Source organism: Podarcis vaucheri (genome assembly GCF_965113315.1).
Source record: "Podarcis vaucheri genome assembly, chromosome: 6".
NCBI classification, from domain to species: domain Eukaryota; kingdom Metazoa; phylum Chordata; class Lepidosauria; order Squamata; family Lacertidae; genus Podarcis; species Podarcis vaucheri.
The window spans coordinates 64,492,044-64,511,043 of NC_138764.1; the positions used below are offsets into that span (position 1 = coordinate 64,492,044).

At 44.9% G+C, this 19,000-nt stretch overlaps 1 protein-coding gene across 15 annotated transcripts in view; it reads right to left on the reverse strand.

Moving 5' to 3' along the window:
* Positions 1-226: 226 nt before the first annotated feature.
* PLEKHA6 (pleckstrin homology domain containing A6) overlaps positions 227-19,000 on the reverse strand; it is a 197,040-nt gene continuing 178,266 nt past the window's right edge. For all 15 annotated transcript variants that reach the window (XM_082228125.1, XM_082228139.1, XM_082228133.1 and 12 more), the window contains 8 exons: positions 17,700-17,829; positions 16,559-16,668; positions 13,764-13,949; positions 13,039-13,203; positions 11,651-11,784; positions 10,682-10,824; positions 8,190-8,310; positions 227-6,327 (listed from right to left, as the gene is read on the reverse strand). In XM_082228125.1, coding sequence (XP_082084251.1) covers positions 8,198-8,310; positions 10,682-10,824; positions 11,651-11,784; positions 13,039-13,203; positions 13,764-13,949; positions 16,559-16,668; positions 17,700-17,829 — 981 coding nt within the window. In that variant the 3' untranslated portion in view covers positions 227-6,327; positions 8,190-8,197. The remainder of the gene's footprint in view (positions 6,328-8,189; positions 8,311-10,681; positions 10,825-11,650; positions 11,785-13,038; positions 13,204-13,763; positions 13,950-16,558; positions 16,669-17,699; positions 17,830-19,000) is intronic.

Genomic DNA, 19,000 nt, shown 5'->3' on the forward strand with positions numbered 1-19,000 from the left:
GCCCAAGGTCACCCAGCAGCTGCATGTGGAGGAGCAGAAACGCGAACCCGGTTCACCAGATTATGAGTCTACTGCTCTTAACCACTACACCAAGCTGGCTCCCCGTATTGAGATAGTGATTGTCAGGAACTAATCTTACCAGCAGGCTGCTTCTTTGTCATTCCTTCTTTCATTTCCCAACTCTTTGACATGCACACTGAGAAGAATGGGAGAAGCACACCGTCCATTTACAAACCATCAATTTTTATTTATTTGCTTTATACAAACTTGCAAGGTACAAATGCATTTATTTGTTTTGTTTTGTTTTCCTTGTGTGAGATTTTGACCTTTTTAAGTAGCTACATCTAGAACAAATGCTGCTGGGAGGGGAATATTAAGCAAGCTGCTGCAGATTTAATTACTGGAAAGATTATTCCATGGTTTGGTGTGAAGAACCCCAAGCCACTGACATACTGTTTTTTAAAATCACAGACTGCTAATTTTTAAAATTGTCATCATCTAAGGTCACTTTTATACAAAAGAAAGACATCAACATCACATTGCTTTTTTGATAGTTTTTTTAAACCTAACACAAGCAAATAAAAATAAAAATTGCTTCAAATAATGTGCATAAATAATGTAGTTCCTCTTGGTTACAGGTGTTGCTGGCATATGAAAGTGTTGTTAGAAGAGAAGGGAAAACATGTAAAATAAAACCATTTAAAAACATGTTCCACAATACTGTAAAACTGTGATGCGAAACGCATTCTGTTGAGAGCTCACAGCTTGTAACCTCAAAACACTTAAAGTGACATGAGCAATAATTGGTCACAGACTCCACCTAGCTATTAACTGAGCAGAGGGCTGGTGAGGGGTGATGGAGAACATTCCTTGACATCCTTCGTGCCATTTTTAAAGCCTTTCTCAATTGCAAGAAAAGAAGGGGGAAGGGTAATTGGACCTAGGATCCAAAACTTCCTTGACAGAAAAATAGGCAAGAGGCTGCAAAAGGGGGCACAGTCCTTGCTTCATTCCTTTCTTATGTGAACACTGGTTGAATGGTTTCACTGACACCTGTACCCTTTTGAGGTGACCTCCACATCTCTCAAACAGATACACAGGTAGAACCACTACCTCAAGAGGTGGAATAAGGAGGCCTACTTTGATGTCAAGGGAAGGTCAATCCCAAGCCGACAAGCTTTCAAGAGGCTAATTTAGGCCTCTCTTTGACTCTTGCTTATCTAATGAGCTGCCACCATTTAGAAAATGTCAAGGATTCCTTCACAACAAGGGAAAATGCAGGTCACATCTGAAGGATGTCTCTCTCCCCAACAATATTAAGGGGAAGGGTAGTAGGGAAGGGTAGTAGCTGGGAGAGTGATCATGATGGAGAGAGACAGGATGAAATCCAGCTGCTTTGCCACACAAAAACACATTCACGTGAACAAAAAGTATAAAAGAAGAAGTAGCATTGACACAAAGTAGGGGGAAAGCCACCTATATTGCAAGAATCCCCATGGGATAGCTGCGTACCAGCAAGACAATCTTTGCGGTCCCTGATATGCTACAGTCCTACTCATCTTCCTATAATGTACCTCCTGGGCCAGAGCCTCTATGGGCTTAAGTCAACAAATGAGCCATTGCCAAACAGCATCAGCTGAGGACTGGTCCCTGACATACAAAAGCAACTGCCGTACCCCACAAACAAGGAAATAAATGCATCATTCCTCTAAATTGACAGCTTACATTTATTTTTAAATAAATTTGCTTTCAATAAAAGCAGAAAATATATATATTTATTTAAATATGTCTTCTTTTATTTTTTTATTTTCTTAATTATTCTGATAAAACTGCCCAAAGTGACTCCATTTCAGTAACTCAGTGGCAGGGCTGGCTTCAGTGGCCCTGTGCACTGAGAGAGAACATAAGCTTGAAACAAAACAGTTTAGTGAGAAGAGGGGAAAAACAAAGATATAGATATTTAGCACACATCACTGTATAATTTCCATAAAACATATATTAAGGCATGTAGAGGATAATGAAGGGACAGTTTTTAATGAGCTAACATGGGTGCTACTGCAGGAGCAGAACCAATAATTTTTAACATCATCATCCTGGAATGTTGAAGGAGAAAGAAAGGAACAAAAACTCTGATTCCCTGGAGTGTTCTACATATTGCCAAAAGGATCATTTAAATAACAAAACAGACTTCATCATTTCATTGGACAGGGAGGTGGAAAACATTTCTGATTTAGGGATAGCCTGCCAAGAGTTTTCCATTGCGTTATATGACAAAGATCTTGTTACTTGCCAAAAACTTATCATTCTGGTCAATATCAGTTGAGGTGGATTTTCAGAAGCGTCAAGGAGGAAGCTAACCCCAAGGTGGGAGATTACGAGGTGGAAGCTTGTTAAAATGAACGTGTGAAATGGACACTAATAAAATTCACAGTGCAATTTTATCTATGTATACTCAGAAGCAATCCCCCACTGGGGTGGGGAGACAGTTTCTGTAACTGTCCCTTTTCATTTCATGAACAGGGCTCCTATCTCCTGGATCTGTGGTCCTTTAGTGTTTTTGGACTACAACTTCCAGCTTCCCTAACCATTGGCCATGCTGTCTGGGGTCAAAAGGAGTTGGGAGTCTAACAGCACCTAGAGCCCCCCCCCAATCCCTGCCTCAGGAACAAACTGGACTTGATGGTGGTAGGCCTGTTTCTTGAAATTTAGGACTTCCCAATCGTGTATACACAGATTCCAATTTAGCGCACTAAATAGTGCATGTGGAGTGGAAAACCGAATACTCTGCTCCACTTCAGTTTATCTTCCCTGCAGTCTGCCTCCCAGCATCACTTTTCGTCTCACTAGAAATAAGTCAGCCCAGTAGAGGGAAAAGGGCTATGGGGAAGGTCTGGGAAGAGCTCTCAGCTCCTCTCACCTGTGCAAGACTTTTAAAACTGGGACTTCTCACTCAGCCAGGTTTTAAAGGAGATTAAGGCAGACCCACATTATAAGAGATGGGTCTGTCACTTTCACATTTAGTTTAGTTCTGTACACTGACCTGTCATCTGCTGATTTAACCACATACATTGGATACTGAACTTACTCCTAATTGACCCAAGGTAAGGAAAGCCTCTTAGTATCTAGAGCATTGTACTGGGAGGAAAGTTCAAAACCATTCTTTTCTGTCAAGCCAACCTTTTCATAGAACTACAACACTGCAAAGAGCATCACTTAAATAAGATTATTTGAGACAGTATTCAAATTATGGTGGATAACATAGGTAGGGCTTGGTAAAATTCAGAGATTCTGCTTCTACTTCTCTCTCTCTCTCTTTGGTCAAATCATCCTTCCTGCCCCCAAACCTTCTAGAAACAATATCTAAGAGCGCCATGACCTAAGGGGTGGGAGATCAGCCCACCTTGTAGCTTGAGCAGTATCTTAGAAAACTAACTCATGTTCAGTCTCCATCAGCCTTGATTATATGGTTTTAGAATGGCAGATTTTAGAAGCCACAGCAGTATTGCTCCAATAAATATAGAAAAAAGATCCCCCAGTTTTGATGCACGTTTGACTAAAACTCATAAATACATTTATGGACATGCTTATGATAAAGCCAGGTCCAGAATGAAGTTGCTAACTTTTTTGGTGAATGTATAAGCATTTCAAATCAACCAAATTGCCACCTAGAAGTTGAATCTCAATTTAAAGTGTCAACCCTTCAAGGAAACAATCAAACAAAACATTGAATGAATGGGAATCCAGCTTTTTAAAAACAAAATAACCAAGACCCCATCTGAAAATCCAGCTCAAGGGAATTAAAAAAAGAAAAGCCAGCTGCATTTTTGTGTTCTAAGCTAGAGTTAGAACAATCTGAGTTTCTTTCAGAAAGATTTGAGACAGAATGAAGGAACCAGCTTGGGAAGACTTTGTCCAGCTTGACCTTATTTTTGGTATGAAGCAATTTCATGTGCCTCATGATGGCCCAACAATATTTTGAGTGTAAAAACTTTGGCCCACAGGGTCCAAGTAGAAGTAAAATTCTTTCCAAAAGGTGTGGTGTGAGGCAGCCCATGCTTTAATGTTACATCTCTCTGGGTTTGCTGTGCAATGCCCTATCCACGCCTGAGTGCTATGCTGCAGAACTGCAAAGCCCTTATTGCAAGTTGGTGCCAGCTTTAATGCAGAGCTTGACTACTGTTAAAAAGGTCTAGGTTGTCTGGTGAAATATATATGTCCAGCCCATGGATCACTAGAGAAGAAAGCATCCTCCGAGAGCATGGAAGTTGACTATCATGGCCCTAAATGATATTCAGATAAGCCTTACCAGGTATAAGTCCCCTTTCAGAAGACAACTGCAGGGCGAAAGAAGGTCCAAATTAGACCCTCATTCTGGTAAGTTTCCTGGCTAGGTATGAATCAGCACTGTTTGAATACGTTTCAAGAGAGGTTTGGTTGGTATTTCTTGAGGTCTGCTAAGTCCTCTCTCTTTGCCTGCACCTCTGGCCAATCTCTATTCTGAGCTGGTTCTGCTCTCAAACTACTGAGAAACTAATGAGGGCTCATTTGAGGTGGTCTGAGCTTGGAGCAGGTGCATCACTAGTCCTATGCTCTTAATATACGAGCTCAATTGCTCTGAAAGGTCACGGCAATGATTACTGCACCCTTCAGAGAGGAGATTGATGAAGGCTGCAGGCGTCTGTGTTTGAGAGAGAACTCTACTTCCAAATCACCTACAAGCAGTGCTTTTCTTCTGGGGGGGATGCAGGGGGACAGATACCCCTAAACAGTTTGTGAATCTAAGTTTGGCCTCATTGAGGGGCAGAATTTCAATATGAGTAGGAAAATGAGAGTACTCCTAAACATTTTTTTTTTTTAGAAAAAAAGCACTGCCTACAAGCTGTTGTGGTGGGGAATAAAGCAAGAGGATACATGATGAACATCAGGGGTCTTGCTTCAGTCCCCCCTCCTCCCCTCCTCCAGTAGCCAGGAGAGTTTTGCTTCACACATTCCATGGAGGCTGATTCATGGCCCATCCAGTCTAGTTCAGATCTATATTCCATCTAGTCCCCTATCAGTTTTCATCAGCAGTACCTGATGGTGCAAGCGACAAGTGCTTGGTGAACACAGTGATCTATCCAGCACACAGTTTTGATCCTATTACTTGAAGCCCTGGAGAAGCCAGGAGGAAAATGCTCAGTGGCACTCTCCCGAGTTGGCTGCGATGTGAGAAGAAATATCACCCATCCAGACCCAGTTTTGTTTTTTCTTCCCCTACAGATAAAAGACAACCTCTCTGGGTTGCAGAAAGCATTAAAGCTTCACCTAGTGGCGAATCACAGCCAACTAAGCTTTTCTAACCTCTTCCCTCCCCCATTATATCTTCCGCCCGCACCCCTAAAACATGTCCACATACATTGCCCGCACCTTCCATTCCATCCACCCAACCCCTAAGCTCAGGAAAGAAGAAAACGCCGGCCCATCCCAGCCACAGCAACATCCTCACAACCCTAGCAAGATTCCAAAGCCACTTGGGGTCCCCACACGGTCAACCTTCTGTCTTCTGCCACATCCACAAAGTTCTGTCCATCCATTTGTGCTTCCTTGCTGTCTTTCCTTTTCCTGTGAAAGGCTGTGAGCATAAGCAGGGAAGCGTGGCCGTGCACGGGTTGCTTAGCTCCACAGGCGAAAGATGCTAAAAGCCATTCTGGTTGGCAGAGGAGAGACCAAAGGGCTGTGTGTGTGTGTGTGTGTGTGTGTGTAAGGAGGGAGAAGGAAGAGGAGAAGAAACATCTAGTGCTCACTTCAGTAGAGGGTTATGAATTCCCTGGCTGCAGATACAAAGTCATTCTTCACACAACCTTCCTTCCCTGCTGCCGGCACTTGCAGGCTATAGAGCTCCAGGAGATGAGCTACATCACCTCCCAGTCTTGCTGCCAGCATCCCTTTTCTGGCTCAGTGCTGCCTCTTTGCCGAGACACAGCTGTTCTTTTGCTGCTGGTCCTTAGCCTTGGGAGTCTGCTGCACCTGATACAGAGGACCTGTCTGGCAAGAATGGAAACGGCTCCTGCACTATAGCCTGCTGAACTGTGGGCAGTTGGTACAGGCCATATCAGCAGCAGCAGTGGGGCAGGAAGAAATGGGACAAAGGCAAATGCCATCCCTGCTCTCCCTTGATGGCAGCTATTCTTTCCCGAAAAGTTTCCACAGCTTGACTGAAGGAGATGGGTGTGCCAAGAGAACCCTAACAATGACCACGCGCGTTGTTCAGCGGTTGGGGTGCAGACGCCGTGGGTTAAAACGTGGCTCCGTGGAACTTCACAGCATTCACAGCAGCCAGGGCCTGTGCTGGAAGAATAGGAGAGAAGAGAAGAGAGTCAGTGACAGTTGTTAGAACCTAAAGTTGTGGGCCTGTTGCGCAGGCCTTTGACATTTCCCTCACAGCAGGCTTGAGGGATTTGCAGAGGCTGTGAATTTGCTAGATGCGCCTTGAAGGAATGTCATAGTGAGAGGTTTCAATGACATTAACAGCTTTATCTTTCTCTCTGGGAGCTCTCTCAAAGCCTTAAAGGTCTTCACCAAGAAAGGTTGGGTCAAACACATGTCAGTCAGAGTTCTAGCACACAGTTCAGAAGCACACTCTAAAGTAACCTTTCCCAACCTCAAGATGTTTTGGACTACAGCTCCCATCAGCCTCAGTCAGCACAGCCAACCTGGAGAGCATCAGGTTGAGGAATACCACTGTAAGAATTTTTGGTCTGTCATTTTGGTCTGTCAACCACAGATGATGACTAGACTAACAGCACAATCTTATATGTGTATAGTGGGAGGAAAGTCCTACTTTATCAAATGGGGCCAATGCCCAGGCCATTGTCCAGCCTAAAAGATGGAGTTGTGGCTTATCATAGATGCCCATCTCCATCTTTGGGTTCAGTTCACAGAAGCAACCTAATGTGTTATAGCCACAGAACCTGTGGCCTTCCAGATGCTGATGGACAACAACTCCTGTCATCTCCAACCTTTGACCAGGCTGGCTGGAGCTGATGGAAGACTAAATCCAACAAAAAAATAATATTTCCATAGCTTTGTCCAAATTTTGGATGTTCTGTACCAGTTGGTTTGTGAAAGGAGCAGCTATGGTGTCCCTAATGGTGGCACATAGCAGTTCAGCTTAACATCAACCATTCCTTTAGTTATGAAGTGGCACATTGGGTGGGTGGGTGGGAAAACTGTTATGCTAGCTTTCCAGCAGGTTGGTGGCTGTTGCTTTCTGGGAGGGAGAGGGATGAAGTGGTGGGGTGGTCAGTGTGGTGCAAAAGCACTGGCAGAATCAACCGAGTGCTCCTGATGGTGCATTTGCATCATGCTAACCTTCCCGCGGCATTGTCCTTCCTCTCCCAGTAAGCAACAGCAACCTACCTGCTAGGAAACCAGCAGCCCTGACCTTGCTGCTGCCCTGCCCCACAGAAACACCACCCTAGTAAGCTGTAGTGACACTGGCGTTGGGATGGTGGCTCTGCCGCTACTGCTTTTGATTTCCCTGATTAAGCTTATGGCCTTTTAAGAATAGAAGTTGCTGGGAACTGCAAGTGAGCAGAGAGCTGAAGTGTTCATGCCCAGCTTGCAGGCTTCCCACAGGTCAGCCACTGTGAGAATGGACTGTTGGACTAGATGGGCCATTGCTCTGACCCAGCAGGTTCTGCTTATGTTCTTAACTTAAGTATGTTGTCTGATTTCAATACACCCAGTGTACTGAGAAAATACACCCAGTGGCATGTTCGGGCCCAGGCTATCTACTGTGTTCATGACATGACCAAGCAGGGTCTCCTGGGTCCATACTATGAGCTACAACAATGTGCTCATTCAAGAATATTCTCCTGGTTTAATTGGCACGGGGAATCATTGCTCATTGAAATAAGGTCACTTTGCCCCAGGGACTCCAGAACAAAGCATGGCACCTTGATTCACCACAGAAGCATCTTGCCCTTAACTCTGCAGAAGGAGACTGAACTTACACAGCACAGAAGAAAGGGTTACCTTAGTGGATCTCAGTGAATGGATGGATTGGTGAGGAGAGGAGATGAAACTCTTGGAAAAGAAGCTTACCACTTCTTTTCTCCAAGAGACCAAGGCATATAGAGATATGAAATGAACATAGTAAAAAAAGAAAAGAAAAGAAAAGTAAAAGTAAAAAAAAAAGAAGTGCTTACTTTATGGCTCAGACACGCATAAAATGGCTGTCGCCGCCCTGGGATGAATCAGACGAGAGGGACTTGGTCGGTGGAGTCGGGGAGGCTGGGGAGGTGGGAGGGCTCGGGGTGGCACACTGAGCTGGAAACAAGAAATGGAGACAGGGTCTGAAGAGCATACAGAAATGGGAAGCAAAGGCAAGGAAACACATTTCATAGAGCAGCCTTTGACAACCTGGTGCCTTTCAGAAGTTGCGAAACTACATCTCCCATCAGTCCCAGCTAGTGCTGGCTGTGGCTGGTGGGGGTTGCAGTCCAATAACATTTGGAGGGCACCAGGTTGGTGAAAGCTGCCATACAGCAAAGAGGGGTTAGAGGAAAGGGAATAGGAAGCATGATCAGAAATCACAGAGTGGCACAAAATAGCTCCCTCCTTGTGTTATGCGTGTGTGATTTCCACTAGCACTGCACAGAGACAACCACACAGTAAGGCAATGATGGGAGCAGCACACCATTCATCCTGTAGGGAGGTAGACACACCACCTTGTAGGAAGATGGGCACCCTACCCTGCCATGTGATTAAAGGAAGGCTGAATTATAATTTTTTTGCTTGGTGTCTCATCAGAAAATAGCGCTAAGCATTAATATTCATGTGAATGGAATGCCTTCATAGCAGCCCCGGAAGGTGCAGCTATTCATGATAGATTCTTTAGACCAGACGTGGCTTGAATAATAATAATCTCCCTCCAGCCTCCTGCACAAGCCTGGCCACAAAGCAAATAAGTCAGCATTACACAGCAGCTTCTTCAGCAGCCAGAGGTAGCTGGGTAGTAGAGTGCAGGTGGTGGGAAATCCATCAAATGCAATGATAAACACACAGCTAGCAGGTCCCCAAGCCATTTTCATCAGGCCATGAACCCCATTGCCAGCTGCCGTGTTTGCCGTTCCCACAGCAAAATTGCATTCCTGCATTTGAACAGGGAGGTCTCATAGGTTGGCGCTGCACTGTGTGAAGAAACACTGTGTTTTGTTTGTCGTGAATCTCCCGCCATTTGGCATGACCCCGGTCTCTTACTCTTTTCCCAGGGTTGAACTGATAGAAATCGAAAACGCTCAGAAAGGGAAGCAGCGTTACACATGGTATCTTGGACTCCTCTGGTATTCCCCTAATGGAAACCAGTGGGAACTGCCCCCTGCCATGCATGCACTAGCCTAGGACAGCAAACACATTGCTCTCCAGATGTTGTTGGGCTCCAGCTTCCATCAGCACCAGCCAGCATAGCCAATGGCCAGGAGTAATGGGAGTCATAATCCAACATCTGGAAGACACCATGTTGGCTGTCCCTGTACTGAACAGTAACACTACACCTCCAGGGAAAACATTCCATGCATCCTCTTGTGTGGGAAAAAGCCCCCAGGTCTTTTTTCTTGCTTAGGCAGCCACTGCAGCAGCAGCAGCAGCAGAGGAAGAAAATGTGCAGGCCAAGGAGAACCTTATTTTCTCCTCTTGTTAGCCATCTGGTTGCCCCTGCAGCCATGCACAAGCTCATCTAATGCCATCATTATAGGGAAAATTGGAAGCTGTGCCCATCAGCACCAACAGCAGCAGCTGGTAATAGCATGAAGAGCTAACTACTTCATCTTACTCAAGACCTAGGTTTAGGAAGAGAACTGGACCTCTTTGCACTTGGCTCACTGGGCAGGTATGTGGTCTTCCTGCCTAAGCTTTAAGCTAAGGCTTCCGCCACTCAAGATATGCTGAATTATTCCCGAGTCCCTCTAAATGGATGGCGACCTCTCAGTACTTTGGGCCACGGAAACTGGGCTGCCTTTGTTGGAGGGCCCTGCGTTGCATTAGCTAGTTACCTGAGGTTTTTGAAAAAATGGGAAGCAACTGGTTATTTTAAGACCAGCTAAAAGAATGGGCCAGCTTTTACATAATATAGATATGCATGGTATATATTTAATTTGCTAGAATTGATGTTTCCACACATCACTTCAGGACCCGTAAGTTTATGCCAATTGCCAGGCATTGCTCCTTAAGGGCTGCAAATTAAAGGAGTAAAAAAAGAGGACAGCAAAGTTCAATGTAATGCATGTCACTGCACAAGCAACTTGACAGCCGAGACCAATTAATATATGTCTGACATTATGTGGCACTTGGCAGCAATGATGCAAATATGCCCCTTTTGATACATCGCCACTAGTATAAAAGCAAAGCACTGCAGCAGCACGTCTGGCATTGCAAGACAATTCTCTGGCCTTTATAAATCACTATAACTAATTTAAAGCAGTGGTTCTAATTTACACCGGCTAGCATGCCAGCTGTCAAATCCATCTTATTTTGAAAACCTTGCCTGCACAAGGGAATTACGTAGTCATCTGTAATTCATTTCTACCATGACTTATATATCCCACACTTAAATGCAGAACTTGCAGAGGGAGGAAAAGCCTTTTGTTTCTTTGCGGCTGTATTGCTCCACTGCCTAATCTTCCTTGCACCAGTACCTTACCTGAAAGCATGCGGCCCCGTCGGGAGGCTTCTGCAGCCAAGGCGCAGGAGATCTCTATTCGCTTCTCCTGTTCCTGCAACTGGGTTTCTGGGTCCTGGGTCACGTCCACTTCTCCCTCGTTGAGGGGGACCACATTCTGCATGCTGCAAGAGAGGGAATTTGGGGTTATTACCTGCAGCTGGCTGCCCCAGGACATGTTTTGGCTACAAGGGAGTTAGCACTCAAAGAGGCAGATCAGTGGGATAGGAGAAGCATTGATAGATGGTACACACATACAAACATCACTATTCCCTGAAGAGGGGCCACTGCAAAAACAGCCCCATGAGAATTAAGCATGTTCAGTAGCCACAGAATAGTGACTGGTTAGAGGGGAGGAATGGAAAATAGGTGGAAATGGAATGGAGTATCCTCAGAGAAGAACAGCTGAGTGATAGGAAGGAATTCTGACAAATATGGAAAGGGAAACAAAAATTGCAGCAGTTCGAGTGCTCGTCTGTACTCAAGAATGGAAATCAGTCAAGCAAATTCAATCAGTATTTGTTCACATAGTTCCACAAATGATACGTATTTTATTATTTTGTTTTACATTGTTTTGACATTTCCTTTACAATGACATGAATGTATCTTATGTAAATAGCTATGTGATTTATGGAAATTGCCAGCTTCTTACATCCCTTGTCGTAGGTTATCTACAACTGGCTAAGCTGTACAGCTTTTCTATTGTATTCAAAAAATCTGGGCTTGTAGGTGGGGGAGAAATAGAAGCTAAGCAGGGAAAGCATGGGAGCCGGATGTTTTGTTTACAATGTCATGCAGATGCCCTGTTAAAAGTGAGTGAACAGAGCATGGCTATTCCTCAGTAAATGCCCATGGAAAAGCAGGCATAGATTGATGATCAGTGACTGGATGGCATAATGAGAAAGCAAAACATGTGATGTGGGCGAAAGAAGGTTCTGGTCTGCAATGCACCTGGATTTGGCAATCAGCGTCTTTATCCTCTCCACTTTCTTTTGCTTCTCCTTCATCTCCTCTGGGCTCAGTGGAGTATCAGGTTCCAGCTCAATGTACCTTTCTGGGATGAGGACTTTGTCTGGGGTGGAAAGCTGAAGAGCAGAACGAGACAGACTGTGAGCTGAAAAGGTGGCAATGAAGATTAACTGACATAATAACCTTTCTTGAGCATCCAACCCTTGGCCATGATACTATCCACATCTATTTCTAATAGAAGTTCTAGATCAGATCTCACACAAAACACCCTAACTCTGAATTGGGCTACATAATTCTCTCCAGATTGTCCCCTTGTCTGTCCTGGCATCTTGACATGAAGAAGAAGAAGAAGAAGAAGAAGAAGAAGAAGAAGAAGAAGAAGAAGAAGAGTAGTAGTAGTAGTAGTAGTAGCAGTAGTTTGGATTTGTTATCCCGCTTTATCACTACCCGCAGGAGTCTCAAAGCCACTAACATTCTCCTTTCCCTTCCTCCCCCACAACAAACACTCTGTGAGGGGAGTGGGGCTGAGAGACTTCAAAGAACTGTGACTAGCCCAAGGTCACCCAGCAGCTGCATGTGGAGGAGCGGAGACACGAACCTGGTTCACCAGATTACGAGTCTACCACTCTTAACCACTACACCACACTGGCTCTCAATGAAGACAGCATTCTTCATCCCCTCCACCCCTGCAAACATACAGCATAATCATTTAGCCAGGGTGCACACCCCATACAAAGTGGTAACCCTCAGGGACCATCTTTTTTATCTTACTTATTTAGTACACTAATATTCTGCCTTTCCCCCATTATAGAACCCAAGGTAGTCTCACACCCAAGCACCAGTCAGACCCAAATCTACCTAGCTTCAGCAAGGTGGCTGCATCGTGTGCCACAGTGACAGCTGGTAGGGCAGAAGGCAGAGAGACCAACAGCAGGTGGAGTCAGAGCCAATGACAGACAGAGCCAACTTAAGTCTGCTTTTGTCCCCATCCTTCTGCCTGCTGAGTTCTGTAAGTGAAATACTGAGACTAAGGAGGAGGAAGCTGACAAGGCAGCACCCCCTGCCTGGACTGGCTGTAAGCAGGAAGACAGGTGGGGGTTGACTGAGGTCAGACTAAGATGGATGGAGCAATGCCCCATTCATCCTAAGGGAAAAGACTCCATTGCCCTCAGACCATGCCCTGAGATCTTGCTCCACCTTTACATGTACTTCTGTGAATTTCAAACCAGGCACCTAAACCACACTGTAAATTCGTATGAGGGAGAAGGATCCTATTTTTTGTAGCGGCTGGGGAAACAGAATATAAATAATAAATTTATTATGATGATGATGATTTGTAGGCCAAGGCACAGAGGAAGCATGGACTTCACCTCCTTGCTGATGTCCACATTATAATGCTCTGGCTCCAGCTCCATTTTGCGCAGACGTGCAATCTCCTCCCGAGGAGTCTCATACATCCTTCCAGAGTCCTCAGAGCGTAATGCTGCTTCCAGATCAGATATGTCCACCTCATGGATGCTGCGATGTCTGCGCACCTAGAACATATCATGCCCCCACCAACACACACATTAGAGTTGGGACGTGATAGAAATGCAGATCACTCTCCATAAGCACTTGCTGGTATTTTATATTTCATTCCTTGCCCGTTGCCTCCATCGTTTTCTCACCTGCCACACTCTAAGGCAGCCTTCCTTTGGTCATGCTGGCTGGGTCCAATGGGAATGGTCACTCAAAAGGTCAGTCAGAAGGCCGCTATGCTGGGAAAGGGCAGCTCTGTGGTCTTGCTCTCAAAGGTGGCAACTTTGTATTGTGGGCTGCCTTATACCAGGTGGGCAGACTCACATGGCTGAATCATCTCTACCATTGTGCAATTTTAGGTGCCAAGCCAAAACATTTTCATTTACCCAGGTCTTGGGAGAGTAGTTCGTTATGTCAGTGGGCTTTTTTTTTGTTTTTTTTGTAAGTGGAGGTGGGGGTAGGATTTGCTGCATATCTGCTTTTAATGTCTTCGTAATTTATACAGTACTTGTGCAAGTCACTTTGTGACACCTTAGTGCAAAAATATAACTAATAAACAACAACAGGGATACATTACCACTTTGTAAGAGGCAGGTGCTTTAGAGAGAAGGCTGTCTGCCTGTTGCTGATTGGCTGGAAGCTGCAAGCTCCGCCTCTTCTCCTTCATAGAACCACTTTGGTGGCGCTTCATGCGATCAATCTGCTCCTCTACGCTCATCTTTGCCTTCATTTCATTCGAAAATACTGCACTCTTTGGCCTGTCCTGGGGAGACACACACACACACACGAGCCTCGTGGGTATATATAGTGATGGGAAGAAGCTGGTTTATCTTGAGTAGGAAAATGCCCTGCTCAAAAATCTCCCCTGAATTTCCCAATGTTATTATTCATAGACCTATACGTAACCTTTTTGGTTTCTGTTGTGAGGAGAAGAAGGGGCTCACTTGAGATATCAGGAGAGAAATACACAAACATAGAAAGCTGCCTTACGCAGAGTCAGGCCTGCATACACACCATAAGCTTGCAGAACATGACTTCCCACAAAGGATCCTGGGAGCTGTAGTAAGTTATGGGTGCTGGGAATAGTGGTGCTATGAGGGGTCTAGAATACCCAGAGTTGTTTGGAGGAAGCAATGTGTTTTAAATGTATGGTGCATATGCAACCCTAGCTGAATATTATCTATACATTCATTGGCAGTGACTCTCCAGGATTTCATACAGGGATCTCTCTCCATCCTACTGTACCACTGAGCTATTATGGCCCTTCAAGATGGAGAGCCAAGGGATGGACAGCCACTAGGCAAAACAGTTTGGGGGAGGCAGGACGGGCAAAGTGAGTCTGAGAGATTGTGATTCTGAAAGGGGTGACAGATTTGGGAGGAGAAAAGAGGAAGCAATTTAACAATCCATTGGCTGCGCTCTGCAGCTGCGGCTTTATTGCTGCTTGTGCATTTTTTGGGAACAGAACGGCAGTTACTGAGTGAAAAGAAAGGATGAGGAGAAAAGACAGATGTTGACTGACTTCAGCACCCTAGGGGAGAGTTTCCAGAGCACTGCAAGTGAAAGTTAAATGCTAATCTAGTTAAGCCCCAGTGCTCTTTCCTGGCGACACTATCTTCGGAACAAAAGAGGAGAGTTGGTGTAATTCAGTGGCCAAGGGCAGAAGGGCTGTGGCTCAGTGGTGCAGAATGTGCTTTGCATGAAGAAGGTCCCAGGTTCGATTCCCAGCACTCTCAGGTACTACTGGGAGAGAACCCCACCTCAAATCCTGGAGAGCTGCTGCCAGCCAGTGTAGACAGCACTGAGCTAGATGGTGCAAATCAGTATAAAGCAGCTTCCAATGCTTCTAACTAGATATACAGTAGTGAGAAACAAAAACAGCAGACTTGTCTCCCCACCTCTTCTCTACCTATTAAGGCCTCATAAAAAGGAAAGGAGGAGAGATGGGATGTCACTGCATTCTTTCAAGCAGCAGCCAAGGGAGTGCACCACCGTTTGAGCAGCAGCCATGTCTTGCCTCTTCCTAAGAGCCTGGGATAGGAAGATCCCTGTTCAAACCTTAACTCTAAAGCCATCAATTGACTTAGCTCTAAGGAAGCCATATTCTCTCTGCCCTCTAGCCCTTATTTGCAATAAGGGGGATCATAGCAACACTGACCTACCTCATAGGGTTGTCATAAAGATCGTAGGAATTGTGTATACAAACTCCTTTCAATGCTCAAAAAGCAACACAGTAGAACTTTGATTGTCAAATGCTCCGGAAGTCAAACATTTCAGTTTTCGAATGCCAACAACCCAGAAGTGAATGCTTCCATTTTCAAACATGCCTCGGAAGTCGAATGGCTTCCAAGGCATGTTTCTCCATTTTTTCAATGGATTTTGCTAACCAGAAATTGTGCCTCAGTTGTCAAATGTTTTGGAAGTCAAACGGTCTTCCGGAACTGATTGCATTCAACAACCAAGGTTCCACTGTATATCCTTGACTGGTATTCCTCCCCTCTGAATATTAAAGTTCTCTTGCCATCTATGCAGAGGAGGGGTGGTTTGCTTTGTGGGCTCAGTGCCCAATGCCGCATGCCCACTGGCTCTGCTTATGCCCTCCTTGCATTAGGCAAGCTTCTGAGGCAGATGCCAGCTGTGCTTGCGAAGTCTCCTCCTCACAATCAGAAGACCTGTGTGATCATACAGAGGAACGGACACAATGACATCTAGCTTACCTTTAGAGCTTTGCTCATAGTGCAAAGGTGGGGCAGGGAGATCTTTTCCAGTCTCTGGGGTCCATTTTATGTTGGTTTTTAAAAAACATTTACTTGGTTGTTCTTGTGCTGCTTTTAAAAATTATTCTAGCTGCTTTTAAGGATATGTCAGTAAATTGTCTTGGGACATATATGTGGAAGGCAATTCACAAGTGAATAGATAATACCAATCTTTTTATGAGCTTTTTGCTGCTGTTTCTAAACTTTTGCAACTTTTCCAAAACATGAGAAGAGGTGAAAGAGCTGTGATTAGGATCTCCTCTCCAGCTACTAACAGGAACAGCACCAGGACTTGTCTAGTACGTGTCTCTTCCCCCAGGGTGTGTCTATGCGTGCGCAAGTGTTCGAGATTTACATCAAGGAAAAGGCATGGGGTGTGTGGAGAGAAAGGCTAAACACCCTATCTAAAATTGCCATGCCCCTTCAAAGCAGCCCCAAGGTGTTCTAACTAGTAAATCAAAACAAAAAAGGAGACTATAACCTGAGATCTTCTTAAATTCCTCTCCCACCCTCCTGCTCCTTTCCCATCTTAGCAAGCTGCATAACCCTCTCTGTATGGCCTCAATCCCTCTGATGGTAATTATAATTAGGAAAAGACAGCAGAATTTGATCTTACCCGGGCATTCAGCCCATTGGCTAAGTTGCTGGCACCCCTCCGCACCACACCTGACATGGGGATGGCGTCATCATCCATGGGTGATTTGGTCCTTGGGGGAACAATGCCAACTGGTAGAATGCAGAGGAGAGGGAAAGGTGTTTCATCAGCAAGAAGCAAAAAGTCAAGTTTCTAGCAATGGCAATAGGTATGGAAAGACATAACCATGTTTTCTTTATTTGGGACACCATGGCCCTTTGATTGCAAGGAGAGATGGCTTCCCACATCCACCCAAAGATTAAAAAACCTACATTATTTTCAGATACCAAGAGGCTGGAACAGCAGGATTTGACAGCCACAACTTTCACTGAAAATGCTGCTTCTAAGTATTTTTTATGCCACATTTTTCAGTTGCATACAGCTACACACAAGGCTGTTTATATCAGAACACTGTAATATCATACTACACAACAACTAGTTATATTGAAATTAAACAGAAGTGTAAGAGACTTGTATCTAGAGATGAAGCAAGCTCATAGGCCCATTACATCTTTAATAGTTTTGTAGATATGGAAGTTTGGATGGGTGCAGCTTGTCATATCATAGGACCAGTGGGGTGAGCCAAGCTGCACCTGTCAAAATTCCTTCTTCCAAACATCCGAAGATGCAGGAGCCTTGTCCCACACTGCACCTGGTCATCTCCGTGGGAAAGAGCAGAAGAGTGCTAATGGTGTTGACCACACATCTGTGTCCTTCCAGATTTCAACAGCAGCCTGCACTAGAAATGTACTGTTGTAGTGAAGCTGCTTTTGCATCTATTAACACTAAATTGCCATCATTCCTAAGCCCATCTTAATGGACCATAATGGAAATGGAAGCTTTATTCTTTGAATATACTTCCTCCTTGAGTCCCATTAAAAACAAAAGAGGAGTCTTGCTGGGTCAGACCAAAAGTCCACCCACAACTGCTTCCCACAGTTGACAACCAAATGCCCACAAGGAAGTCCACAAGCAGGCCATAAGGGCAACAATATGGAGCAGATCTATCCATACAATCTATCTGCCAGTCAGGAGGACTACTCAATAGACAGGTTGTCTGGAGGAGTCCTAATCAGTAAGCCAAATCAGGTCCCCTCCCAGGATGCACATTGTTTGCCAGTACCTTTGTTGAGAGCAACTTGCTTATCAGCATCCGGGTCTTGCCTTGTCTGCAAGAGACCAGCCTCTACAGCAGAATTTGAGGCTGACGTCCGGTGATGGTCCTTCTTGTTCTGCTCAAAGCTGGACTTGGACTGTGGGGGCAAATACAATTCCCTGTGAGGAACTGCAAGGGAAGCTGAAGAGAGGTCCTGTCTCCAAACAGCTGCCACTTTCCTTAACTACACAGGATTTCAGACACAGACAAACACACATGCCAAAAATGAACAGAAATGCCCACACAGAAACAGTGAAAGGAAGCAGTAATCAGAAGAAGCACCTTTGCCCCCTGCCCATCATCCAAAAATGACCCCAAGGAGTGTCCAATGCCCAAGAACCAATCAGCTGGAGAAATTGGGGCAAATTCATGCTCAACTCAAATTTGAAGAACCAAAAGCAAATCAAAGGTGTGGTGGTTCAGCGCACACTGTATCCAAAGCACTGGCATTTGGGAACAAAGATCAGTGGATTTTTTGTGCTTCTATCTCAAAATAGTGGTGCTTAACACAGTCCCAGCCTTCCAGAGTTTTTCTTATCTGTGGATAAGATTTCCACTGTTGTTGTTGTTTTGTTCAATTGACAGGCAAGCCTATATGAGCCAACAGTCCAAGTAGAAATGGTACCAACAGCTTAGGTACAAGGTTTGTCTCCATCCCATCTACTCCTATTGCTAGCAGGATGCAGACATTTAGGGTATAAGTATTGGTGAAGGAAGCTAATTACATAAGCTGCCGTCACCACTCCACTGAATTGGAGACTCAAAACCATACAAGAGCAACAGAGCTTTGGAAAATCATTGCCCCCTTGATCAGAAAATATGCAACAGCTTGAAGAAGTGTTTCCCCACCCCCACCCCTTCCTCTGGGAAAGATGGGCATTTTAACATTGGTGACGAAACCTCCCCAAGTCCCTCTCCTTCTGCTTCATCTCAAGAGCATCTCTGTGGGCAATCTCTGCTATTAACACAGATGACTATCACAGGGGATGAATGCAGGGAAGGGAAAGGACAATAGAAGTAAAACCACAGCGAGGAATGGCAGAATGAGCCAGAGCAGTTGCAACCATTATATTGGTCCCTTGCACCAAACAGCCTTTCTGTCAGCCTGGGCATTTTATGTACATCATAATGAACTCTGTATGTGGGCCTCTGTTACAACATAAACACCCAGAATAAAAGGTATGAGTCTCTGTGCATTTTGTGCTGAACTTCTAGGCAGTAAAATGTTTGAGGGTTCTATTTTAATCTGGTCCAGAGTGAACATTTGA